At 42.6% G+C, this 26,132-nt stretch overlaps 2 protein-coding genes across 4 annotated transcripts; one reads left to right on the top strand and one right to left on the bottom strand.

Moving 5' to 3' along the window:
* Positions 1 to 1,216: 1,216 nt before the first annotated feature.
* polr3k (polymerase (RNA) III (DNA directed) polypeptide K) lies at positions 1,217 to 6,050 on the bottom strand. The gene is made up of 3 exons (XM_052021511.1): positions 5,862 to 6,050; positions 4,209 to 4,296; positions 1,217 to 1,585 (listed from the first exon to the last, which is right to left on the bottom strand). The coding sequence occupies exons 1-3, from the start codon at positions 5,970 to 5,972 to the stop codon at positions 1,458 to 1,460; spliced, it is 327 nt and encodes a 108-aa protein (XP_051877471.1). The 5' UTR covers positions 5,973 to 6,050; the 3' UTR covers positions 1,217 to 1,457.
* snrnp25 (small nuclear ribonucleoprotein 25) lies at positions 5,848 to 19,877 on the top strand. 3 transcript variants are annotated; one of them, XM_052021510.1, is made up of 7 exons: positions 5,848 to 5,952; positions 9,471 to 9,674; positions 11,055 to 11,145; positions 12,490 to 12,595; positions 14,688 to 14,762; positions 16,840 to 16,900; positions 19,716 to 19,877. In XM_052021510.1, exons 2-6 carry the CDS (start codon positions 9,486 to 9,488, stop codon positions 16,895 to 16,897), a joined length of 519 nt encoding a protein of 172 aa, XP_051877470.1. In that variant the 5' UTR covers positions 5,848 to 5,952; positions 9,471 to 9,485; the 3' UTR covers positions 16,898 to 16,900; positions 19,716 to 19,877. The 3 variants fall into 3 exon arrangements, with proteins under 3 accessions (XP_051877470.1, XP_051877469.1, XP_051877468.1); XM_052021509.1 differs by having other exon boundaries at positions 5,942 to 6,080; XM_052021508.1 differs by lacking the exon at positions 5,848 to 5,952 and adding an exon at positions 6,051 to 6,171.
* The last annotated feature ends 6,255 nt before the right edge of the window (positions 19,878 to 26,132 follow it).

The raw sequence follows: 26,132 nt of genomic DNA, 5'->3' as shown, positions 1-26,132 counted from the left end.
GGTTTTGGGGAATAAACTTGAGAAAGAAAAGGTGGGTGTGGGAGAGTGTACTGAAGCAACAATTGTAATTTCATAAACTTTGCAATTTTAATTCAAAGGAATCATGAACATTATTTACATGACAAAAGAGCATGTGGGTGCAAGAAATAATTAGAAAGGCAAATTTGAATTTGCCTGGAATACTGTGTATGGTTTTGGTCTTAAGGAGGATTTTCCTTGTGGAACCAATTCAGAGAACCTTCAGGTTGAAGCCTAGGATAAGGTTGAGCATAGGGAACTTGTCATTGGAGTTTGAGATGGAAATAAGATCTTGGTGGGTCATGGCAAGGTAAATGCTAAAGTTATTTTCTCTCCCTCACTCTCCCCCCTCCCTCACCCCAAAGGAATCTAGAGGATATTGGTTATCCCTTACTCTAATACAATTTAAGATAGAAATACAGAATTTCTTCTGTATGCTTTCTTTGGAATTCTCTGCCCAAGACCTTTCTGGGGGGGGGGGGGGGGGCGTAAGAATCATTGAATGTAAAGATTACAGGTCAAAAATCTAGCTCAGTCTAATGTTTGAGGAACAGGAAAAACAGGATAAGCCAAGATTGGATCAACTTAATTTTAAATGACAGCATATTCCTAATGATGCATTCATACTGAAGAATTGAATGTTGGAAATAAACATTAAAGGACCTTGCACTTCAAGTAAATCATCTGGCCAAGCAAAATGTATCATGGACTCTTAACCGAAACAAGGGAGAAAATAATGAAGACCCTCATTTTCTAAGCATGGTTGGCTACAGGTGTGTGTTGCCACTTTCTAGTGATGTTTGGTAAATGGCAATGGATCAGGATTTTGACAAGCTACTGAGCCCTGAAGGTACACAAACAAATGTGGATCAAACAACAGGTAGAATTCTTGCAATTATCAGTTAAGACATGGAATAAAAGATCAGGGAGATCATGCTATAACTGCTAAGACTGAAACTCTCACACTTAGAGCCCCTGCATGAGTTTGAAGAGCCTAACCTTCAAGGCTATGGCTAATGAACCCAAGTAGTTTCATTTGTGGCTGGGATCTGGGCTACAAATTTCTAAAATTCTGACTTCAATTTTATTGAAAACCCAGAAATTAATACAAAGTGCACTATAAAAGCCTGACTTTTCCAAGTATAATTCTTAACAAGATATCAGAATCCATCAAAATAATTGAAATTTGTCAAGAGTGTAGAGAGTAATATGCAAGACACTTTAATGTACATTGGAGCAACAAAACAAGCATTGTAAACTACTTGTAGATTGAGGTGACCTAAACTACCCTTGAATTACAACTTAAATGAGTATGGATAAACAAACATTCACAGATAGCTTAACTATTGCTGAAAGTTCAGTGTTTTCTGCTTAATCATTTCAATATAACTCAAAATGAGTTCTTTCAATCCTTAGTCCAAAGTTCCCATGCAGCAATTTTAATCTCGCCACCGATGTCCACATCCTGGTTTGCAGCACTTGTAAAATGTAGTCATAGGTTCATCAGCAGATCGGGTTTGTATTTGCATGAAATATGCCCGAGGATGTTCACATTTGGGACATGGTTCTGCATAAACAGAGAGAGAAAATTAATCATCTTAAGGGGATCAAGTCTACTTCTGAGCAATAGAAACTTAACTACTTTTGTATGGATAGTAATGATAGTCCCAATTAGTATAGCTTTGTTATTTTATCTGTCTAAACCAATTTTACCAATAGGATTCTATCAATGTAATAGTAAAGCTAATTAATCTTCATCTATTGACCAATAAGTCATTAGCCTTAGGAGAAAGGGATGGATGCATTGTATTAATGCAAATATTTAACTTGGAAAATCCTAGAAAAAGATTGCAAAGTACTCACATTTTTCTATTTACACAAGTAGAAAATCTAACACACACAAAACACGGAGAAATTCCCCACCCTCTGCAATAAAGAACAAACTTGATTTAACACTTCATATTTTCATGTGCTAGAGATAAAGTATAATCGCTGTTCTTTTATAGATTACAATGGAGCCAAAATGTGCTCAACCAAACCTAAAACAGTGCTGGGTTGGCAATAGTAGAAGTTGAGGAAAAAATATTGATCAGGGCACCAAGTGAACTCTCATGCTCTTGAGCTACGATTTCTTTTCGCGTCCTACCCAAGATCTGGAAAGCGGCCACTGATATTACGCTCACTATTGAAATAGAACTTGAACACAACATTTGACTTCATTAAGTCATAAATATTTCAGGAATGAAAAATTGACAAAGAAATGGATCTATAGCCTTGATTAAAGAACCAAAGTGTCTCCCAAACAAGAAAAAGGGCGACTTCACTATAAATTGAACTTTTTACCTATCCATTCTGGAGAAAAGAAAATTTTCAAGTCCATTAACTGAATTACAAGTATCCAAATGTAAAATCAATGCAATTGAATTTTGTTGAATGAATTGATTTAGAAATATTCAAATGAAAAATGGTCAAATATCATCTGAATATGACTTAGGGAACAGCACAGTGATGTAGTAGTTACTGCTGCCGCCTCACAACTCCAGTGAGTCAGGTTCAAAAGTGCTCCAGTTTCCTCCCACATTCTAAAGATATGATGATAGGTTAAATGGCCACTGTAAATTGCCCATTGTGAAGATGGGTAGCAAGAGAATCAGGGGTAGTTAAATGATCATGTGAAAGGAAATAGGTTAGAGAGAAATAAGGGGAATGGTTCTGGGACTGCTCTGCAGAGAGCCAGTATAGACCCGAGCGACTAAATGGCTTTATCTCATAATAGGTAAATGAACCTCAGCTCCTCAACAGTTAAAGCTACACACTATCATACTTAATCCATTGCTTGAATGGTGCAATGATTTTGTAGACCATTATGGCCTAGAATGACATCTTCCCAGGCCAGTATTGGGAGTTCTACACTTCAATGCTCTTCTTGTGAGTATCCCAAGCTCTACCCATCCATCTGTCTCACTCAACATTTTGCAGTCACTTTAAATTCAGTTAACTAAATAAACTTGAAATAAAAAGCTAATATAATGACTGTGAAACTAAGTGTTGTAAAAACCCTCCTGGTTTCTACAAAATCATCAGGCTATCCAAACAACAGAATGAGAAGAGGATAGAGCAAAGGTAGCTGTCATGTAACTTTCTGCTTTCTGTCTCCATTCATTGAATAATAGTGTTACATTTGTAGTTTTCCAATCCTATAGGACCGCTCTAAAATTCAGGGAATTTTGGTGGATTACAACTAACACATCCACTATCTCTGCAGCCACTTTATCTTCAAGATCTTAGGATGCAGACCATCAGGTCCAGAGGACTTGTCAACCTTTATCTTTTTAGTTTGCCTAGTAGGTTGTCTCTAGTAGGAAATTGTTTGAAGTTTCTCCCTCCCTATAATCCCTTGATTATCAAGTGACTTCTACTGTGAAGATTGATCTAAAATTATTTAGAATCTCTGCCATTTTTTTATTTCCCATCTTCTAAAGATGTGAGAACCACATTTTATTTTTATATTCCCATATCTTAAAAGCAACCAACAAAGATCTTTTAGTGCTTGAACCTTTGGGGTTCATACGTGGTGAATGTGACCCTTTGGACCACTGGGTCCACACTGGCCACCAAACACCCATTTACACTAAACTTGTAAGAATCCCATTTTATTCTGCCCAGATTTCCCTTGTCTCGCCCAGAACTTGCCACTCACTAGGGGCAATTTATTTTGGCCAATTAACCTACCAACCTGTACATCTCTGGAATGAGAGGGCAAACCTGTGCAATCACAGGGAGAATTTGCAAACTTTACAGATGCCACTGAAGGTCAGGATTAAACTCAGGACATTAAGTGTGAGGCAGCAGCTCTATTAGCTGTGCAACTGTGCCTCTCGACTGCGTGACCAACTTAGATACTGTGAACCACATCGTAGACAAGAGCATCACATACGGTTAAAGGCAGAAAGTTATGCTCCGTGAAAAATATTATTTGATCCAGTTAGGTTTTATCAACAAGCTTAAGAACCACATTTTGTTTTTATATTCCCATATTTAAAAGCAAATTCAAATCCTGAAACTGAGATTTGCACATGCATCCTTTTGAATTACTATAACAACTCAGAAGATCATTGCAGAATAGTCCAATCCACGTTATCACCTTAGTTCTTAATTCCAAATACGATTTTGTTTAGCACGTGCCATACCTGCTGTAGAGTCAACATTTTCCCAAGCTGCAGCACCACCTAATACATCATCAACTTCTTTCAGTTTAGGATATTTTCTGTTGGTTACCTTCAAAACAAAGAACAAATATAACAAAACGTTTTTCAATGTGTAAGAATTTTTTAAGTTTGAGGAAGTGAAAGAGGAAAAAAAGCCTTAATCACAATTCAGCAGTTCTAATATAATGCAGCATTTTCCCACAAAATGTTTATTAAACTCTTCTACATTTTAAATCTATGGATAGAAAAGTTATTGGACTAGTTTTAATAATTCTGAAATTCACCAGTATCTTCCTCATCTCCACTCGCCTTACTATACCTCTCCTCCTTCACTTCTCCCATCACCCTCCCTCCCTCCCTCCTCCTCCCATCTCGCTCCCATCCCTCCCTCCCATCCCTTCCTCCACCCCCATCCCTCCCTCCCTCTCCCATTCCTTGCTCCAACCCCATCCCTCCCCTCCCCTCGCTTGCTCCAACCCCCTCCCTCCCCCCCCTCCTCCCCTCCCTCTCCCCCCCCTCCTCCCCTCCTCTCTCCCCCCCTCCCCCCTCTCTCCCCCCCTCCCCCCTCTCTCCCACCCCTCCCCCCTCTCTCCCACCCTCCCCCCTCCCCCCCCTCTCTCCCCCCCCTCTCTCCCCCCCTCCCCTCCCTCTCCCCTCCCTCCCCCTCCCTCTCCCCCCCCTCTCCCCTCCCTCTCTCCCCTCCCTCTCTCCCTCCCCTCTCTCCCCCCTCCCCCTCCCTCTCTCCCCCCTCCCCTCCTCTCTCCCCCCTCCCTCTCCCCCCCCTCCCTCTCCCCCCCCTCCCTCTCCCCCCCCTCCCCCTCCCTCTCCCCCCCCTCCCTCTCCCCCCCCTCCTCCTCCCATCTCGCTCCCATCCCTCCCTCCCATCCCTTCCTCCACCCCCATCCCTCCCTCCCTCTCCCATTCCTTGCTCCAACCCCATCCCTCCCCTCCCCTCGCTTGCTCCAACCCCCTCCCTCCCCTCCCCCTCCTCCTCCCCTCCCTCTCCCCCCCCTCCCCCTCCCCCCCCTCCCCCTCCCCCCTCTCTCCCCCCCTCCCCCTCCCCCCTCTCTCCCCCCCTCCCCCTCTCCCCCTCCTCTCTCCCCCCCTCCCCCTCCCTCCCCCTCCTCTCTCCCCCCTCCCCCCCCCTCCCTCCCCCCCCCCCTCCCCCCCTCTCCCCCCCCCCTCCCCCCCTCTCCCCCCCCCTCCCCCCCTCCCTCTCCCCCCCTCCCCCCCTCCCTCTCCCTCCCCCTCCCCCTCCCCTCCCCCTCCTCTCCCTCCCCCCCTCTCCACCCTCTCCCCCCCCCTCTCCCCCCCCTCCCTCCCCCCCCTCTCCCCCCCCTCCCTCCCCCCCCTCTCCCCCCCCCTCCCTCCCCCCCTCTCCCCCCCCCTCCCTCCCCCCCCTCTCCCCCCCCCCCTCCCTCCCCCCCCTCTCTCTCCCCCCCCTCTCCCCCCCTCCCCTCCCCTCCCTCCCCTCCCCTCCCCCTCCTCCCCCCCCCCTCCCTCCCCCCCTCTCCTCCCCCTCCCTCCCCCCCCCTCTCCTCCCCTCCCCCTCCCTCTCCCTCTCCCTCCCCTCCCCCTCTCTCCCCCCTCCTCCACCCTCCCTCTCTCCCCCACCCTGTATGTCCCTCCCCTCACTTTGCGGGTGATGTTGTGGACATAAGGGCAGGTGTTACAGGCGAACCGGTAACACTTCTGACCCTCCTCCACGATCAGGACGTTCCCACAGGTCGGACAGAAAAGCAGCATCGCCGCGCTGCGCCGCCCCTCTCCGTCCTCCGCCGATCACCGTGCCCCGGGGACTGGTTCCGCCCGGCCCAGATTTCCGGCGGAGAGATTCGCGGGAGCGACCTAGAGGTTGCACTCGTTCTTGTGCAATGGCAGATGTGTTTTTATTCTATTTTATCGGCTGAGTTTTAGGGTTGTGTCGTTTGTCCGTTCGCAAATGGTGTGTGATAGAGGAGCACCAGAGGAGATTAGAGGGAGGAGAGGGGAGAGGCGAGAGTGGGGGGAGGGGAGGGGGTGGGAGAGAGGGGATGGGGTAGGAGAAGGGGGGAGGGGTGGGGGGAGTAGGAGAAGGGGGAGGGTGGGGGGGTAGGAGAAGGGGGGAGGGGTGGGGGGGTAGGAGAAGGGGGGAGGGGTGGGGGGGTAGGAGAAGGGGGGAGGGGTGGGGGGGTAGGAGAAGGGGGGAGGGGTGGGGGGGTAGGAGAAGGGGGGAGGGGTGGGGGGGTAGGAGAAGGGGGGAGGGGGGGGTAGGAGAAGGGGGGAGGGGTGGGGGGGTAGGAGAAGGGGGGAGGGTGGGGGGGTAGGAGAAGGGGGGAGGGTGGGGGGGGTAGGAGAAGGGGGGAGGGTGGGGGGGGTAGGAGAAGGGGGAGGGTGGGGGGGGTAGGAGAAGGGGGGAGGGTGGGGGGGGTAGGAGAAGGGGAGGGGTGGGGGGTAGGAGAAGGGGGAGGGGTGGGGGGGTAGGAGAAGGGGGAGGGGTGGGGGGGTAGGAGAAGGGGAGAGGGGTGGGGGGGTAGGAGAAGGGGGGAGGGGTGGGGGGGTAGGAGAAGGGGGGAGGGGTGGGGGGGTAGGAGAAGGGGGGAGGGGTGGGGGGGTAGGAGAAGGGGGAGGGGTGGGGGGTAGGAGAAGGGGGAGGGGTGGGGGGGGAGGAGAAGGGGGAGGGGTGGGGGGTAGGAGAAGGGGGAGGGAGGGGGGTAGGAGAAGGGGGAGGGGTGGGGGGTAGGAGAGGGGGGAGGGGTGGGGTGGGGGAGAGGGGATGGGGGTGGGAGAGGGGATGGGGGTAGGAGGGGGAGGGGTGGGGGTGGGAGAGAGGGGATGGGTAGGAGAGGGGGGAGGGGTGGGGGGTAGGAGAGGGGGAGGGGTGGGAGGGTGGATGGAGAGAGGGGGAATGGGGTGGGAGGGGGAGAGGGGGAATGGGGTGGGAGGGGGGATGGGGAGTGGGGGCGAGGGAGAGAGGGGGAATGGGGTGGGAGGGGGAGAGAGGGGGAATGGGGTGGGAGGGGGAGAGGGGGGAATGGGGTGGGAGGGGGATGGGGAGTGGGGACGAGGGAGAGAGGGGGAATGGGGATGGAGGAGGATGGGAGAGGAGGAGGGAGAGAATGGGAGGGAGGGATGTTGGGGGAGGGAGGGGGTGGGAGAGTGGTGGGAGGGGATGGGAGAGGGGGAGGGGAGGATGGGGTGGGGGAGAAGAGGGGGGAGGGGAGTGGGAGAGGGAGGAGGTGGGGGGAGGGTGGGGAGGGAGGAGGGATAGTGGTAGGGGAGAGGGGGAAAGGGGTGGGAGGGCGGTGGGAGGGAGAAGAGGGGAGGAAGAGGAGTGGGAGGGAGGGAGCGGGGAGTGGAGGCGGGGGAGGGGGTAGAAGGGGAAGAGGGGGTATAGGAGGGGAGGGGGAAGAGGAGGGGAGGGAGCAGTGGGAGGTTTGGGATTGGAGGGGACAGTTGACTGGAAATTGTTGTCAGGAATGATGGAGGCAGATGCAGGGAGGTTAGGAAGAGGGGAGTGAGTGGGAAGAACGGAATGTGAGGCGGAGGGTTGGAGGCAGATTGAAAAGGAATGGAGTGGGTGGGGGAGAATGATGAGTGGGGCGAGGGAAGGGGAATGGGATCGGAATTTGAAATGGAGAGAGTGGACAATTCATAGAGGGAGGAGTAAGAATGGCTGGAGTGTGGCGGGAGGCTGTTGCGGGCATGTGAGGATGGAAGGGGGCAGAAGGAGAGAATGTATGGGGAGGAGCAGTGGGAGGTGAATGAGTATGGGTAGAGTTAGGAGACAAAATCAGGGGAAAGGGGCAGGAGGGTGAAGGGAGGGAGTGGGATCAGAAGGATCAGTGGGGGAGGAGGGAGAGAGCAGGAGGGGTGCTGAAAGAGGGAGGAAGAGTGAGGGTGAGGAATGGAGGGGAAGTGGGGAGGGTGTGGTTGTCTGGGAGTTGGAGAAGTGGAGGATGAGTTTTGTGATAGAGAAGGGTTAGGGAGGGTAAGGACTAGGTAGGATAGGGGAGGGGGGCTGAAGTGAAGGGGTTGATATGGGGGAGAAAGGGAGGGGGATATGAGAGTGGGAGCAGTGGGGGAAATTAGTGGAAAGGATTGGGGAAGTAGTTGAGGGGGTAGAGAAATGTGGCTGAAGGAGAAGGTGGGTTGTATGGAGGAATGGGTGGGGGAGGGTGAGATAGGGAGGGCAGGGCAGGAAGGCAAGAGGGAGGAATGGAGAGCAAGGGGGGAAGAAGAATATGGATGGAGAGTTGTGAAAGAGAAGGTAGGAGAGGGATGGAGGAAGGGGGACAAGGGAGAGTGAACAGGAGAAATGAAGAGATGGAATAGGAGGGAGGGCATGGGGAAGGAGGGCTGTGAAAGGGAGAGTAGGGGAGGGAAGGAGCGTGCAAGGGAGAAATGAATGGACAAGGGATGAAATGGATAGGAGTTATACGAGGAGGTGAAGGGAACAGCAGGTAGGAACAGGAAAAGGAGAATGAAGGAGGGAATTGGAGAGTGGAGATGGTAGGGGGAAGGGAATGGTGAGTGGGAAGGAATGGGGTAGAGACAAGAAAAGGAGAGGGAGGAAGTAAGGGGTGGAGAATGGGGAGGGTTCGGCAGTGGGCAAAGAGCAGAGTAGGTGGAGTGGAGAGAAAGAGGTAAATTGGTAAAAAGAGTTTGGAGAAAGGGTTGAGGAATTGATGGGGAAGGGGAATGAGGTTGTGGGGAGACGGAGACTATGAAACAACACACACACACACACAAATGACAGGAGAGATGGGGAGCAAAGAGGAGACCAGGAATGGAGGAGAGAGTAAAACAGCAAACATTAGACACAATCAGATGGAGATGGCACTGGACTACTTAAAAATTCACGGAGAGGATAGATAGAGAAAGATTTGAGATCCAATCAGAGAAGGAGAAAAATCCAGATCTGCACAATGCAGAGAATGAGAGAGTATGAATGAGTGAATATAAGACCCAGAATGATCTTCCACTCCCATTGTAGCAATCACTTGTTCCTTAACTTCTACCTGGGTTTTTTTATTTAAACTAATTTAGTTAGAAGTTCGGTCTAGGTATAAATCATTCCTCAGTTCATACTAAAAATAAAGTGAAACAAAGTTACTTCATTCAAGGGAAAACAGTTATACCAAATTAACAAAGTTAATGTGATTAGTTCTGCGTTTTTGCTGGATATGTGGAAGAATGGAATTGTATTGTGTGGCTATTTGCAAAAATGTTAACTTTTTGGTGATCTTCTAATCCTACTTAAAGATCTGCTGATTTGGGATGACTGATGAAATTAAGAAGGAATCTCCATCCATCAGCATTAAGGAGGAAGAAAATGTTGCGATTTATAGTCAAGAGAAAGCAGCAGAAGAGGAGGAAGAGTTATCACATGCAGAAATCTTGGACCTATTTCAGGAAGGTCTGGCTATGATAGTTCAGGATCCTCTGCTGTGTGATCTGCCTGTACAGGTGTGTATCTTGAGGAGAACCAAAATCTAATCTTAGTCTTTTTAATAAAGAATTGAATTTAAAGATTTATTTTTAAGATGTGGACATGACTAATGGGAATCTTATTGTTACTGTAGATGGGTGTCTTTGATCTTTGTTAAGAACTTAAACAGCAGTATCGGAACAAGATAACTAACAAAATATGCAGGAGGCATTCTTTGTACTGGCTACAAAAAATGTCTCCTGAGCATTTAGCTTAAATTTGGAGATCTCCTCAGCGAAGGCAATGACGAAAATATCAGATTTAAAATGAAACATATACCAAAACAGTGAAGGAAAAATGCAAAAGAAATGTATTTCCATAAAGTATTTCAGTTGAGAATGTTGAAATACTTTTTAATTGTGCCAGGACAAGCTGGTAGAGCAGTGCAGAATTATTTGGATTCTTGGTTCCATAATTAGGAGCATGAATCCAAAGGCCAGAAAGTCTTGCTGAACCTTTATTACTTAGGCATAATAATTACATACAATTACAGTAGAATGCTTTAGGAAAAATGTCAAGGTCGGAGTGGGTTTGTCCTGGATTCCACAGATGATGGCTTTCAGGTATGTAGAGAAATGAGGGTTGGTTAGAACAAGGAAGGATAAGGAAATCTTAAGTTGTTCAAAGTTCTGAGAGGTTTTAATAGTGTGCCTAGGGAGAAACTCTCATCCCTGCTAACTGAGTCAGTGGCCAAAAATAATTGGCAATATTTGGTGAAATTTGAGGAAAAACATTTCGTACAAAGATCCAGCACAGAGACAATGGGTCAAATGGCCTTCTATGCTGTAACATTCAATGGTTCCAGGCCAAAGCTCCCCTTTTTTTACTTTATTATTTATACAGCTGGGCTCAAAGATGTTAACTCCTGTAATTTAAATCTCCTGTAAATTCCTTTTCTGAATTAAGTGAAATAAGATCACTTCTGTAAACAAACAAAACTGAGTTTAGCTTTGAAGGAGTTGGCTCACACTACACACATCTTGTATGATAGCACTGACCTGAAATAGATAATTAGTTTTATTTTCACATATATTTCCTGGAGGCAGTTCAAGGATGCTTGCAAATTTGCTTGTAAACATTGGTGCTCCACAGTTTCTTTCTTGCTAGTTTATGCCATGTCAACTGCTGTTGTATCTCTTAATAATCATAAGCTGAAAATAGGAACAAATACCAGTAAATTGATTTATGACATGCATGCTGAGAGTTTAGCAATTTAATTTCTTTGTAAAACCTGTAAAGAGCCAACATTGAAAGGAAACTTTACCTTAACCCCTTTCTATGGAAATGCCAGCATGTGATTATGCAGATACAAGATGAGATTTATCATTATTAATAACTTAAATGTTGTTTTTATTCAGGTTACTTTGGAAGAGATAAATTCACAGATAGCTCTCGAATATGGGCAGGCAATGACTGTGAAAGTAAAGAAAGGAGATGGTGAAATTATGCGTAAGTGTTTTTTTTTATTATTATTAAACCTACAGCTGTAACTTGTTCAGTATGACTATATTATTACTGAAAATTAAATCTGGGGTAAATTAAGATAAAGATTCTAGCTATGATTGAATCCCAGGGAGCTCGATTATTTATTCAGAGAGAGTAAGGTTAGTTTCTGTTTGCCTTTTCGGTCCCAGCTCCATTTCAATAATCATTGAAAAAGCAAAGCTTCACAGGACCCATATGTCAAAACATAAACTAGCCCGTTTTTATCAATATATAAATCCTATATGTGACAGATGTAAATCGAATGTGGCTTCTGTGACACACATGTTTTGGTCCTTTCCTCTTTTGGAAAAATATTGGAAAGATATTTTTAACATTATTTCAAATGTATTGAAGATTGATTTACAACCTCATCCTATCACTGCAATTTTTGGATTACCAAGGATAGAGTCTGGCCATCTATCTGCCTCCGCTAACCGTATGATTGCCTTTATTACATTAATAGCCAAACAATCCATTTTGCTTAAATGGAAGGATCCAATACCCCCTACTACTTTTCAATGGTTCTCTCAAACTATATCATGTTTAAACTTGGAAAAAATTAGGAGTGGTACTGTTGATCCTTCGCTTAAATTTGAGGAAGTTTGGAGTCCATTTATTCAATATTTTCACATGATATAGATCCCCTTGTAATAACCTTTCAACTTAAAGGAATGGAGTTGACGACATAATATTGCTCTGTTTCTACTGAGAAATTTTAGTCCAGTTTTTTTTTCTGTTTGTTTTTTTTTGAATTTTTTTTTTCTTTAGCTTAGTTTGGTTTGATATACTGTTTATAAATTTTCTTATTATTTTGGGGATTTTTTTCTTTTTTATATTTTATAATAAATCTTTTTCTTTTCTTTCTTGTATATTATATTCATTCACTAAGAGATCGTTGGATCTACAGATTTTTTTAATATACTTTATTTTTTCTGATTATCTATGCCATGATTGTTCTTCCGATCTCTTTGTATTACATGTACAAACATCGATGTTATATATTAATGTGTATTAATTTGAAAACTAATAAAAAGATTGAAAAAGAGAGAAAAAGCAAAGAGATTGAAGGAATACCGTAGTCCATTATATGAAGCCTCATGGCCGCTATCTAGCTCTAGTACAAAAGAAAGGAATTATGCTGGACCTTGCTAGCAATCTGCTTTATAAAACTACCATTTTCATTATAGCATCACAGCCAAAACATTAATAAAGTGAATGCAAGACACTGATATATATGATTCATGGCAAAGGTATATTCTAAACAGCTATATGTTATGCTACCACATAATCCTTGCTTTCTCCCTTCAGCTGTTGTTGTAATTCAAAATGAAACTGTTCTGGATTTGAAAAAGGCTATTCAGAGATATGTCCAACTGAAGCAACAACGAGAAGGAGGAACACAGTACATTAGCTGGTAAATTATGATCTGTAGTCCTTACTTATGTAATTATTGCCATATTAGCTGCTCAAAAAGAAATAATGGCAGGATTATATATTCTAGTTTGTTTAGTAATATGTGGAGAAAAATGGATTGAGCTTTGAATCATTGTTGGCAATATTTAATGCTACAAATGTCAAACCTGCTTTGGTGCATCCAGTGATCTGGGTGCAAATAGCTTCCAAAATTGCACTAATTGTAACTTTTAAAAAAATTCTTAAGTGATCACTTAAAAATTATTTGCATATTGTTGAAAACAAAATCTTCTACGAGCCAGCACGTTACAAAGTCATGGAAATGGGCTCTTCAGCTCACCGAATCCATGTACAGTAATCCCTCTTGCCTGTGTTAGGTCCACATCCTTCTTGCCCATTTTAGATCATGTTTTAAAAAATTTCGCTTTAAAAATGATACCTTCATATATTGATTGATAACTAGTTGCAGATTTAATTCAAAACTGGATGTATCAAAAGAGTTAATAATTTGAATCTACAAGGTTTTAACTCTGGTTTATTTTCTAACCTTGTGCCTAAAAAAAACTTAATTTTTAGACCCTTACTGAAGGGCCTTAATAATTTGTAGATCCTTGCTGAACAATGACAACTAGAGGAAACTTGTCGTGATAATTTGATGTGGGGATATGGTCGGTAACTCTAACATTTAATCTCACATTCTTTGTCCCTGACAGTCTCTTGGGAAATATTTATTAAAAAGGCAAAGTAAATCATGTTTAACAACTTGATTGAGATTTTTGATGAGGTAGGGAAGAGTGTGGATGAGGGCATTGCTGAGTACATGGACTTTCTAAAGTTATTTGATAAAGTACCACAAAAAAGATTTACTAGATTAATTGAAATTCGTGGATTAACAGATAGTTGTAACAAGGGTGCAAAATTGTCTATGACATAGGAAGTAAAGACTGGTGGGGTTGCCCAGGGTTGAGTACCTGGACCGCTTGTTTTTGCTGTATGTGACGGACTTGAAATTTGTAGATGACATGAAACTTGGAAGCAGAATAAACAGCGAAGAAGATAGTAACCGGACTTTAGGAGCAGATAGTTAACCTGGTCAAATGGCTGGGTAATTGGCCAATGAAATTCCACAGAGAAAATTGCAAGTTAATATATTTCAGCGGGGAAAAATAGAGATAATATAAGCTTAAATTGTACGATTTTAAAGAAGATGAAAGAACATAGGAACCAGTGGATGTTATTTACAAATCTTTGCAGGTGGAAGGACTGCTTAACAATGCTACTGATAAAGCATATGGGATGTTAGCTTTAAAAATGGAAATGCAGAATGTGAAAACCAGGAGGTTGTGCTACACCTGTTGAGGCATAGGTACACCGCAGCAAGAGCATTGTAACTAATGGGCACCACACTCTGGAAAGCATGTGAAGGGGTTGGAGAGGACATGGATTTGAATTACTAGAAAGGCTTTAAAGGGATGCTGCTTACAGGAATGCAAATGTACTGATGCTGGAGTTGTTTTAAGCAGTGGAGTCTTAGCGAAGATTTGAAAGAGGTGAGAAAATAATGAAAACAATTTCCTTGACTGAGGGGTTGGTAACTGAAGATCAGACTTTATAGCGATTGGTAAAAGAACCATAAGTGCTTTGTAAACAATAGGTGGTCATTGATTTGGATTACATATATTTGTATTCCTCTTAAGAGCCCTGAAATGAGTAATTTCTCAGGAAATTATCTTCGTAATATTCAGAAATTGGAACCTATTCATTCCAAGGACATTAATTTGTTTAAATTTGCATTCCAGATACAAGCTTGAATCATAGTGAGGTTCATTTCATGGCATCATACAGACATTTAGCCCACAAAGATAGACCTGTTTAGTTTGTTCTAGTTCCTTGCACTTTCCTCATGGCTCTGCATTTTTTTTCCTTCAGAGTTTATCCAATTTTGTATAATAAACAAAGTGAAGAGCTGAGTTCTTTTTCATGGTGTTTAATATAATCTTGTTAGTATGTAGAAGAACTGAAAGCAATGAATTCTATCATAATATTGTGTTCTGAATTGAACTTTTTTGATATTTTGCTCAATGGTTTTTTAGGAAATATATCTGGCGGACATACCACCTAACATTTAATGGAGAGAAGCTAGCTGATGATAAAATGAAACTCAAAGAGTAAGTATTAATAAATTTAACAATATGACATTTTCCTCTTGTGCCTGATCCCTGGTGAGTGGTTCTTCAACAGTCTTTCAAAACTCTAGAAGTTCACTTATGTTTCCAAAGATCATGTGATAGCAAAAGGGAAATTTGTATCAGAAAATAACAGGGAGGCAAAATACAAGGCTATCACTTGTATTGCCAGATGGATATTGAAATTCTTTGACAAGGTACAAAAATATTAAATATGCTATCAGAAAAGGCTAAATGTTAAGATTTTGAAAATTAGAAAAAACTGCAAATGCTGGAAATATAAAACAAAAATAGGAAATGCTAGAAATACTCATCAGGTCAGGCTGCATCTGTGGGAGGAGAAACAGAGTTGATGTTTCAGGTCAAAGACCCTGTTTCAGAACTGAAAAGTTCCCTTTTCCTCATGCTTACCTTTTAATCCCTTTCCCCTTGACCTACTGAGTATATCTAGCATCTTCTGTTTTTGTTTTAAAAGCTAAGATTGCCCCATTTTCTCTCAGCTCTCTAAGTTCCTTCCACTTTTTTAGCACTGCGAAAAGAAATAGAACAAAAGGATCTTACAGTGCATCAAAAGTCCATTTGCCCCATTGTCTCTGTGTGGGTGATACAGAGCCATGTAAAGCACTCCCACTTCCCAGATGGACAAAATGATAGGAGACATGATAACAGATTGGATGAAATAAAATAGAAACATCTGACGTGCAGGAACGATTCACCATGCTAAAATGGTTCAAATCAAACAATAGATTCAAATTGACATGGGTGGCACAGTGGCGTAGCTAGTGGAGCTGCTGCCTCACAGCTCCAGTTACCCGGGTTTGATCCTGACTTCCGGTGCTGTCTCTGTGGAGTTTGCGCATCCTCCCTATGATCACACAGGTTTTCCCCAAGTGCTCTGGTTTCCTCCCACATCTAAAGACATGTGGATTGGTAGGTTAATTGGTCATGGCAAATTGCCTATGATGTATAGATGAGTGGTGGAATTTGGGGGGGTGGGGTGGGTGGGTGGGGGGGGTGTGGGGGTGGAAGTTAATGGGAACATGGAGAGAATAAATGCATTAGGGTCAGATTAGTTTGGATATGGATGTTTGATAGTTGGCGCTGAAGGACATGTTTCTGTGCTGTATCTCCCTATGTCTATAAATGAGAATTAAGGACTAGAGTTTCACCGGTTGAAATCCCACAAGCTTCTCGATACTGCACAAGTAAAGTCCCCACTAAGCCCACCCTATCATTTTGGGCATTGATTTATTAGATTATCTAAAAATGTGTAGTGGGTTCAGTGACAGGTTTATCTGAGAGGACCCATTAGTGAGCCAAGTTGGCTAGAAAGTCATTACCAGCGCTTGTACACTGAAAACCTACTTCTTTTACTGAGCCTGCTTCAAAGGATTGATATACTTCAATTCATCAGCATATAAAATTAATTAAACTGCAAGAGGGTAGATGTACTGCCTGCTTTCCCCTTCTCGTCCACTGGAAAAATTGAAATTAGTAACTTATAAAATTCTCTCCAAGCATAGCTCAAATGGATAGTTGTTCATTGTTAGTAGATAATTAACCAGATCAATCATAAATGTGAGACATACAGCAAAAATAAAAACAATCTCACAAATGAATGTTTTCATTAAATTATAATACATTTTCTATTCTCACAAAAAATAGAATGGTTCAGAAGAAGTAAAGAGAACTTATAAACTTCAAAAGTAAATGTTAGTCAGCTGAACTTTGCTGTAGTTTGATGTTATTGGAATAGTGTGACCGGATCAGTAGGGTTGAATGTTATTCATTAACCCTAATAAAATAAATCAAAAACACGAGTAGAAATCCCCTTTTTTCCATTAAAGATCATAAGGTTAAGGCCAATCTTGCCGTTGTTTATTTTGTTAAATGGAAGCCATAACTAAATATGCAATGACTGTTATAAAGGAACAATATACTGCATAGTGTACGTGCCTGGTTCTCAGCTGGCTCTTCAATTGATGCATGTACATTTCCTAGCATAGACTAGAAATCATGCTTAGCAAAAAATCCTAAAGTGTACACTTTTCACTTGCAGTTATGGAATAAGGAATCGAGATGAAGTAACCTTCATAAAGAAGCTCCGTAAAAAATAAAAGGTTGGTATTATTGTCAATAAATGGGTAGTTTTTATTTTACATTTAATAGGAGAAAACTTTTTAAGGTACTGGGTTGCTGTCACATCTCATTCAAATGGTTATCAGAAAGCTGTTCTTGGCTAGAAGTTTTGTCAATTTATGATGCCTCAAAGTAGTTCCAAGAATTCAGAGCCAGTGTGATTCACTCAGATAACAGCCATGGTTAGTAAGTGTTTTTGTCTGACTGATGAAAATTCCACTTTGAAGGTGTCAGTATTTTGTTCTGGCTGGGTACACATTCTTTACAATGAATTACAGGGTAGTAATTTAAGTAGTGTGAAATGATATCATAAACTTTTAGGGCAAGGCCTGCAACACACAATAATGACCTTTTTTTCTTCAAATTACATCAGTTTAGGAGGCACAATGCATTTAATCCCTATATCAATAACTGAGTAACGTGACAGACATTGAGTATTGTTTTTAGATCAGTGTTGTGTTTTTTTTCTTGAAGAAAGATATTTACAGTGGAAACCAATTCCAAAAACTGCTCAAAAAAAACATTTTAACTACGTTTCTGAGGGGAATGGAACTGTTGACATTTCAGGTCGAAACCCTGCATCAGGTGCTGCTTGACCCACTGAGTTCCTTGTTATTTGTTGCTCCAGCTTCTAGCATCTGCAGTCTCTTCTGCCTCCATTTAAAAACAATGTCCACACTTCTTGCAATTTGTTGCCTCCTTGTCCAATAGCCAAGAATCCCCATCAAAAAGAATTGGGGTGTCAGCAACATATTACACAACCATTGTACCCGAGACCATACAATATAGGAGCAGAATTAGGCCAGGGAGTCTGCTCCGCCATTCAATCATGGCTGATTTTATTTTTTCATCCCCATTCTCCCCCACTACCAACCCCCCCCCCCCCCCCCCCCCCCCCCACCGCCCCTTCTCCCGGTAACCCTTAACCCCCTTACCAGTCATGAACCTTATCCCATCTGCCATATGTGTTCACGTTATCAGAGAAATTCCCTGGTTTTCACCCACATTTTGCTGCAATAAACTTATTTTTGTCTTTCTCGGGTCTGATGGAGGCTCCCGTTATCTGAAACATAAACTGTTCCTCTTTCCACAGATGCTGCTTGACTTGCTTTGTTTTTCCACATCTTCCATTTTCTGTTTTCTTATTTTCTTACATGTGTAAATCTAGCCTGCTGGGCAAATCTCAGCACCTTACTCATTACACAGACTAGAAACTTAATGTGCTGATAGCTTTCACCATGGGCCATTTCAATTCTTCTTATCACAGACATATCCTTTGTTCTAGGCATACCTCCCCCACTTTCTCTCTCACTGAAAACTAACTTGCATCTCTCTACTTCCCAGTTCTGATGAAGAGTCACAGATCCAAAACATTGACTGTTTATCTTTCCACAGATGCTTTCTGACCTGCTGAGTTTTCCCAGCATTTTCTGTTTTTGTTTCAGGCACCAACTGATGTTGGGAAATGAGAATTTTCCCTTTTATCGCATTTCCCTTTGTTAATCTCTGGAAATTCCAGGCCAATGTGTTTTCTTTGATTAAACTTCACAGAGTACAACAGTGACTGACAATTTCCATTATTACTAGCTTCTTGAAACTGAATTCATTTTTAAAAAAAACACTGGGAAGGTAAGCTGGTTCATTGTTCCTGCACTTGTGAAACTTTGTACAGAATATCCAGTACAACATGGTGAATCTTTGCTGGCATTCAGTCCAGTAAGTCCCAGGTTTCCCATGAGCCTTCTGCAAGTCTAAGACTTGCTAAGCGATGGGTAGAGCTGCATCTGTTAGACTGTCACTGGACTCCAGGTGGAGTCTAGAAGTGGAGCCTAGCCTTCCTGGGATTCCCAACGCCTCTCTGATCCAATGCCAATTTAGACCTGCCATAGGATCAGAGACCCCAATTCATTTCAGTAGGGATTCTCAGCTTTGAGAAGACAAATAGATAAGTAATATTTTAATTATTTTACTTCAGTTTAATGTTTTCAATGTGGTTTTTCCACAAGTAAATTCAATTAAATTAATTTTTAATCATTCACCTCAATTTTAAGAGTTTTGAATTCTCTGAGTTTTGGAGACTCATAGAAACTGTTTCAGTCAGTTACAGGCTTTAATAGAAACCCAGGCTTTGTCTTTGCAAAACGAGTCAGGAGTGTTCAGGGAAAAGTTCCTCAGCAATACACTGTGTGAACTTTTAGCATTCTCTAACTCAGACTGGTGTGTTTGAATATTGGACGACGACATTTCTGCACCTGAAAAACTTGCTCGTGGCTAAGGATCATTGTGGCAAAATACAAGGTGAACGGCACCAACGAAATCACACCTGGGGATTAGTCAAAGAGAGGAGAATTAGCAATTTTAATTTGTTAATATCGACTTTATTTGCAGTATCAGACTGATTATCTTTTTTACTTTGGCTTTAGTTGTCATACCATTATGTGATACAAACTGAGCATGGTAGAAGTGGAATCAAGAAGGTGAAGGACAAATCATTAGACTTCAAGTGTATCGTTTTACACTTTGTGCTGTGATTTTAGCAGGATCTGCTGGGAGATATCTCATGCAGGTCAGTTTTCAATGGGTTTTCTCCCAGACTGGTGACTGCAAATTCTGTGGACATGCCGAACATCTACAAATCCATGCAGCTGTCATTGGCAGCCCCTTTGGTTCCTATATAAAGTATTATGACTTGCAATGAAAAACATTTTTCAATTGAATTTTCTTTTATTCCTAGGAGGGGAAAAGGTTGGGAGCTACATTAACACAGCAACTTTTCTACTTTGTCTTTCATTTTAGATCTAGATGACTGTACACATGGTCAGAAGGAATTTGTATTCTTTGGTGACGTACCAGATCTTGTTGCTACTGACAAAAATTTTTTCTCCGTCAAATTATGAAAATGAAGAAATGTACAGAGCCTTGGGTTATTTGTTAAATATTAAAGGTCAAGTGAATAAACATTTTGAGTTGTCTCATTTGTACTGAAATTTCTTGGCAGGACTGTTTTTCAGCAAATAAAATGCCAGTAATTGATTTCTTTTTTTCAAGATTAGTTTTTATCTTGATATTTACTAATTTATAGATGACTTCTCTCCACAGTTTTATTAAGTGGCTACTGTTATCACTTTGCCTACATCTTGGGGCGGATTTGGGATCCTAGATTTTTAAAACGTAATTTCCCTTTCAATAATTATGTGGCACTTCCTGTAAATGAACCATATCCTTCCTGAACAGAAACATACTTATGAAAATCCATTGGCTGACTCTAACATGGGCTGGAGTGAATAATTAACCCCCTTGTGAAAAATTGCTGTCTAGAATTTCTGTAGGAGTCTGATATCTTGATCTTGTTTGAATGTAAGATGCACTCAATTAGACCTGTACAGATTAAAACACAGTATTTCATACATTAAGCAATGCTTTAAAGTATTGGGCAGAGCATTGCAAGAACATCATTCAATGTATATTTGTTTATAAAAAGATACAGCTAAAATGTTAACTTAAGAATCAGCTGCTCTTTAAACTTAGCTCTATTATTAGTACAGCCAAAGGATAAAAATCAACATGTTGAAAGATAGAGCTATTTATCACTGAGCACTAAGGTTTTAATAAAAGAAATGTATGTGTGGTTTTACCTGATCTCACACTAACATTTGAAATAATGATTGTGACAGATATTTCTACCATTTTAAAGCTTCCACCAAAATTATGACGCTGTTATAAATCTTCCTTGGATTCTGGCAGATTAAGTCAGGTTTTCTTCATGTATTTTAAGTTGTTTTTTTCATTGGAACCAGGACTTTCCATTGAGCATAGTTAAATTAATGAACAAAATAACAGTATTAGGATGCAAAACAATAATGCTGTTAATCTAAGTGTCAGTTGTGGCTCAGTTGTTTATCACACTTCCATAAAGCAGAAGCTTGTGGGTACAAGTACCGCTCTAAAGAATTGAGCACACAGGCTGAAGTTCTGGGGCAGTACTGAGGGAGTACTGTATGATTAAGTACTTACTTTTGAAGGGCATTTCTGAGCTTTGAAGTAGATGTAAAAGACCTTATGGCATCATTACAGAGAAGAGCAGAGAAATAAACCTTGTTCTCCAGCCATCAGCAGTGGGTTGAATTAAGAAGGATCTTCCCTGTCACCTGTACTTGCTGCACCTGGTCTCTGCCTGTCAGGCCTTACCTGGGCTGCATGCCAAGGGCCAATTGAGCTGACTCTCCCCATCTCGTAACGGTGGCATAGTGAGGCCTCGGTGAAGATTCGACCTGTGGTGGCTTGCTACTGATGTCTTGTTCCAGAACATCCTAACATCCTTGATGGGATTTGAGGTTCTTCTCAATAAATTGATGGTAGTAGAATACAATACCATATACACTGATGCCAAGCAAGGCTACATCATCGCCCCAGCATTTTGTCACTGTTCTGGTAAGGCCACAGCTGTGGGAAGAGAAGCAGAGTTAACATGAGACAAAGTGTCTTCGACATGAAACGTTAACTCTGTTTCTCTTCCAACAGATGTGATCTGACTTTCTGAGTGTTTCCAGCATATTTTTTAATTTTTGATTTCCAGAATCTGCAGTTTTTTTGATTTTTCACTTTCTCACTATTTTTCACTGCACTAGTATACCCCATCTCCAGCAGGCTTTCTGCTGGAGCAGAGCTAATCTGCAGGACAAATGGAAAACTTTAGCCTTCATTCCTGAACCAAGTTCACCCCAGCTTCAGGCATTGAGCTGCAGTAGGGATGAAGCATGTGTTATGCACGTTTGGACACTGACCTCTGTGTCATCATTGACTCAGTCACTGGGATCTACAAGAGAAAGGGCCTTGCACTTCTGCAAAGCAAAGATCCTCTACCAAACAGCACCTACTGTACAACACTCCCTCCAGTAATAAAAGTTCACAGTGAGACTCTGGAAAATCCCACAACTTGGGAAATGCCTCTCAGTGCAAACAGATATCAATGATGAGATGCACCATTGCTTTAAGTAAGCCAAGTCAGCCTTTGACCATTTGAGAAGAAGTGTTTGAAGATCAAGACTGCAATGTCAACACTAAAAACATGGTCTCCTTGGTAGTAGCAGACCTTGTCTTCCTTTATTCTTCTAAGATGCAGTAGCTACATCAAACACTGGAGTGATACCACCAATGTCTCCACAAAATCCTCCGAATCTATTGGAAGGATAAGCAAACTAACATCGGGGTTCTCTCCTGGGCCAATATCCCCAGCATTGAGGCTTGAATTACACTGTCAGCTCTGATGGGGCAAGCCACATAATTTGCATGCCCGATTCCTGAAGCACTCAAAAAACCCTTGATAAAGTATAACATCCCCACTGAAGAGTTCCTGGCCTCTGGCTGAAAATGGAGAAGGTGCATTTGACCTGGCATTGACAAGCATCAGTGTTTTCATTGGGAGCACACAGAAGCCTGATGAAAACGTCCTTCTGACCACTTCGTAACTATCCAAACACCCACTTTATCAAGACTCATCTGCCCCAGAGTCTGAAGGTCCCACATTGGCCTCAAGGACAAGTGTAGCGGTTAGCATAATGATATCACAGCACCAGTGACCCAGGTTCAATTCCAGCTGCTGTCTGTAAGGAGTTTGTATGTTCTCCCCATGTCTGCATGGGTTTCCTCTGGGTGCTCCAGTTTCCTCCCACATTCCAAAGACGTACGGGTTAGGAAGTTGTGGGCGTGCTATGGTGGCTCCGAAAGTGTGGCGACACTTGCGGACTGCCCCCAGAACATGCTACGTAAAGATGCATTTCACTGTGTGTTTCCATGTACATGTGACTAATAAAGATGTCTTATCATCAGACATCTCAACACCTATAACCTGGGGTGGAAGCAAATCATCCTTGACTCCAAGGGGTTACCTAAGAAGAATAAATGTAACCAAGATCTTAAAACAGGGGTAGCGGGTGGAGCACCATTGTTACCTTTGTAACAATGAACTAAGGAAGTGTGAAGAAGCAACCAGTGCTGAGGTTAACTATGGACCAGGGGCACATGCTGGCAGTTGTGCTCATGTGAACAGAATGAGGTTCAGCAGTATAAACCACCTGCTTGCTAAAACTGCCCGGGTTCACCTGAGGATAGTTCCAGACACTTCACGATCAGCATATGATCAATATGCAGCTGCTTCAAGAGAAAAGGAGAGACAAACTGTGGGAGAAGGCATGTGGGACAGTGGTGAGAAGAGGCTCAACAATCCTGCCTTTTCTTAAAAGATCTCACCTCTGTCACTGTGTCTTTTACTCTTTTTTCCTTCAGATACATATCTAATTGCCTGTAATAAATACATTTGGCAAATAAATGAGTTTATGTAAAGTATTTGGGACCATTTCCTAGAGCAGTCTATCACAGAACCAGCTTGGGAAGAGGATGTTTTAGAATTTAGCTTGTTCTTATCACAGATGGTAATTAGAAACATGATATTATTATGGCAGGGAAAGAGCCTGTTTGGTTCACTGAGTCCATGCAAACTCAGTCTATCAATTCCCCCTGTAGCACGACACATTACTTCCCATCAGGGATATAAACAATTCTCTTTTGAAAGCCCTCATTAACTCTGTTTCTAAACCCCTTAGAATCCATAAATTCCAGATCACAACCCCTCCCTGTGTTTTTTATAAAAGGATTTTCATCATTTCTTCCTGTATCTTGCATCCATTACATTAAAAAAGTATTCTCTGACCCTTAAACTACCTACTAAGCAGTAAAGTTTATGTGTGTAGATTATTATTGAATCAGAATAGTATGAAAATTCCAGTTTTAGTGTCTGATAGAACTACATTAATCCCATACATACCTCCCAAACTTTATTTCAGGAGCAGGCAGCATCAGTTTAAAGTCCCATATTAAAGACTGACAATGCAGTATTGCATCGGCAGTTGCAGTGACCCATCAATGGGTGGATATCCTTACCTCTGCTTCCACTATTTCTGTATTATTCTTTGAGCTTTTCCAGAATTTTGTCTTGTGATTTTGAAAGGTTGCTTTATCCTAAACTAAAGCTGGAAGGCAGTGAACTATTGCTTTGGGAAGTATTTGTGTCCAGCTTTGGTAACTATAGCTCTGAAGACTTGGAAGCATATGACCTACTTAAATGACTCCAGAATAGTAGTCCCATTCTCCCATTTGCTTCTCTGTAACCCATTCTCTCTCCCATGTCCATCAGATCCCTCCTGATTCTCTCGCTATGCACATACACTGGGAGCAATATACAGTGGCCAGTTGATCTACCAGGACCTCTTTGGGATGTGGTTGGAAACCAGAGCATCTTGGGGAAACCCACACAGTCACAAAGAAAATGTGCAAACTCCAACATGCACAGCACCCAAGGTCATGTTTGAACCTGGATTGCTGGACCTGTGATGCAGCAACTGTGTTTCAATTAGGCTTTTGATTATACGACTCCTATTTAATGTTGATAGAAGTGGAAATAGGGATGGAAGTATCATGGATGGGTAAACTGTTACCTCCCATTTTATACTCTCCCCATTAGAACTGACAATTGCTTGTTAGACTAAAAATGCAATCCAATGCTACAGACAGCCAGTGTCTAGATAATTGGGCGAATCCCATGCCAATCAACTTTGGTGACCACACAGCTATAAGGTGAGATTGGTTTTATGTGTTTAATTTATATACATCTATCCTTTACAAAGAAATTTCCCAAAGAGATTCCCATTTTTATTGGGAGGAGATATTGTAATTTTTCTTCATATTCTACTTCCTGAGTATATTGACTTTGTTTTCTGTACAATGGACTGTTTGCTGTGAGTCATACACCTCATCCCACCAGCTCATTGACATAAGTAGCACTGATAAATAAATACTCTGTTTAATAAATGTCAGTGCACCAGCTTTGGTCTTGTGTCTCACCTCAGTTTCCTTCTGTTAACTTATGATTCATGCTTTCTATATCACGAGTTGCAATCTGACTCTCATTCTCCTTTCTCTTCCCATTTTTTATTTCAGACCTCTATATTTTCCCAGTTTTCTGTTCTACTGCAGGAGCAGACCTAATGCCCAGCTCCATCCTTTCCATTGAAGGGGATGAACATCACCAGCACTGTCATGCTTCAACCAAGTCCAAAGCAGGCAGTGGTTTCAGGTCTGAAGTTTGTTTTGCTGGTAATGAAAGGTTGTGGAAAACCTTGGTGACATGCAGAGTTAACTGAAAAATAGGGGATTATTGCTTTAGAAATTCCTTCCTATTTGCTCACCTTCTGCTTTGAAGCTGAAGCTACTCAGTAAATACTGGAGCAAAAAGCGAACTGCTGGAGGAAATCAGCGGGTCAGGCAACATCTGTGGAGGTGAAGGGATAGTTGACATTTTGGGTTTGTATCAGTTAGAAACGTTGACTATCCCTTTGCCTCCACAGATGCTGCCTGATCTGCTGAGTTCCTCCAGTAGTTCGCTCTTTGCTCCAGGTTACAGCATCTGCAGTCCTTTGAGTAAATGCTGGAACTGTTTCCTGAAATAGTTCTCTTTGTCAGTGCCTTTCTTCATATGTGAGATAAACAGTGATTGTCAGTAGCTTATTTAACTATTGGCAGGGGCACGAAAACCAATCTGGGTCTTATATGATATTCTCATATTTTCTCATATTTCTTTAAAACAGAAGGAGGCCATTTGGCCCTTCGTGTCTATGCCAGCTCTCAGATCATTCTCATTAATTCCATTCCCCCAATACCTTCTATAGCCTATTCTCTAACATGCCTGTTAACAACCCCGTGATTCTCCAACCAGCTACCTTCACGAGAGGTAATTCACAGTAGTTAATTAACCTACTAACCAGTATGTCTTTAGGCTGTGGGAGGAAATTAGAGCATCTGAGGGAAACCCACACAGTGACGGGGAGAATGTGCAAACTCTACACGGCACCGCAGAGCAGGATTGAACCCGGGTCAGTGGATTTGTGAGACAGCTGCACTAACTGCAGCACCTCTGTGCTCTGGCACTGGTTTCCAGATGTTGATCAAGAGTTAGTCTGGCTACCTTTCTAACCAGGGTCACTCAGGACCATACCATTTATGGTTGAAAACTCACAGACTGAGAATCAAAACCAAAAACTTCCACAAATAACATCAAAAAGAAAACAGAAGTACTAAGCAAGTCCTCTGATGAATAGTGTCCAACTTGAAACATTGAGTTGATTTCTCCCCCCACAGATGTGACCTGACCTGCTGAGT

The sequence above is a fragment of the Pristis pectinata genome, chromosome 8 (assembly GCF_009764475.1).
Source record: "Pristis pectinata isolate sPriPec2 chromosome 8, sPriPec2.1.pri, whole genome shotgun sequence".
NCBI classification, from domain to species: Eukaryota; Metazoa; Chordata; class Chondrichthyes; order Rhinopristiformes; family Pristidae; genus Pristis; species Pristis pectinata.
The sequence above is the reverse complement of the archived record's forward strand: the minus strand, read 5'-3'. Positions and strand labels throughout refer to the sequence as shown.

Bases quoted from the DNA above. Each gene is read 5' to 3' on its own strand.
- polr3k (XM_052021511.1), bottom strand. From the start codon at position 5,972: ATGCTGCTTTTCTGTCCGACCTGTGGGAACGTCCTGATCGTGGAGGAG. The intron at 4,297-5,861 runs GTGAGGGGAGGG...TTTGTTTTGAAG, and splicing joins TCCACAACATCACCCGCAAA to GTAACCAACAGAAAATATCC. The intron at 1,586-4,208 runs GTATGGCACGTG...CTGTTTATGCAG, and splicing joins AAATGTTGACTCTACAGCAG to AACCATGTCCCAAATGTGAA.
- snrnp25 (XM_052021510.1), top strand. From the start codon at position 9,486: ATGACTGATGAAATTAAGAAGGAATCTCCATCCATCAGCATTAAGGAG. The intron at 9,675-11,054 runs GTGTGTATCTTG...GTTTTTATTCAG, and splicing joins TGTGTGATCTGCCTGTACAG to GTTACTTTGGAAGAGATAAA. The intron at 14,763-16,839 runs GTAAGTATTAAT...TTTCACTTGCAG, and splicing joins GATAAAATGAAACTCAAAGA to TTATGGAATAAGGAATCGAG.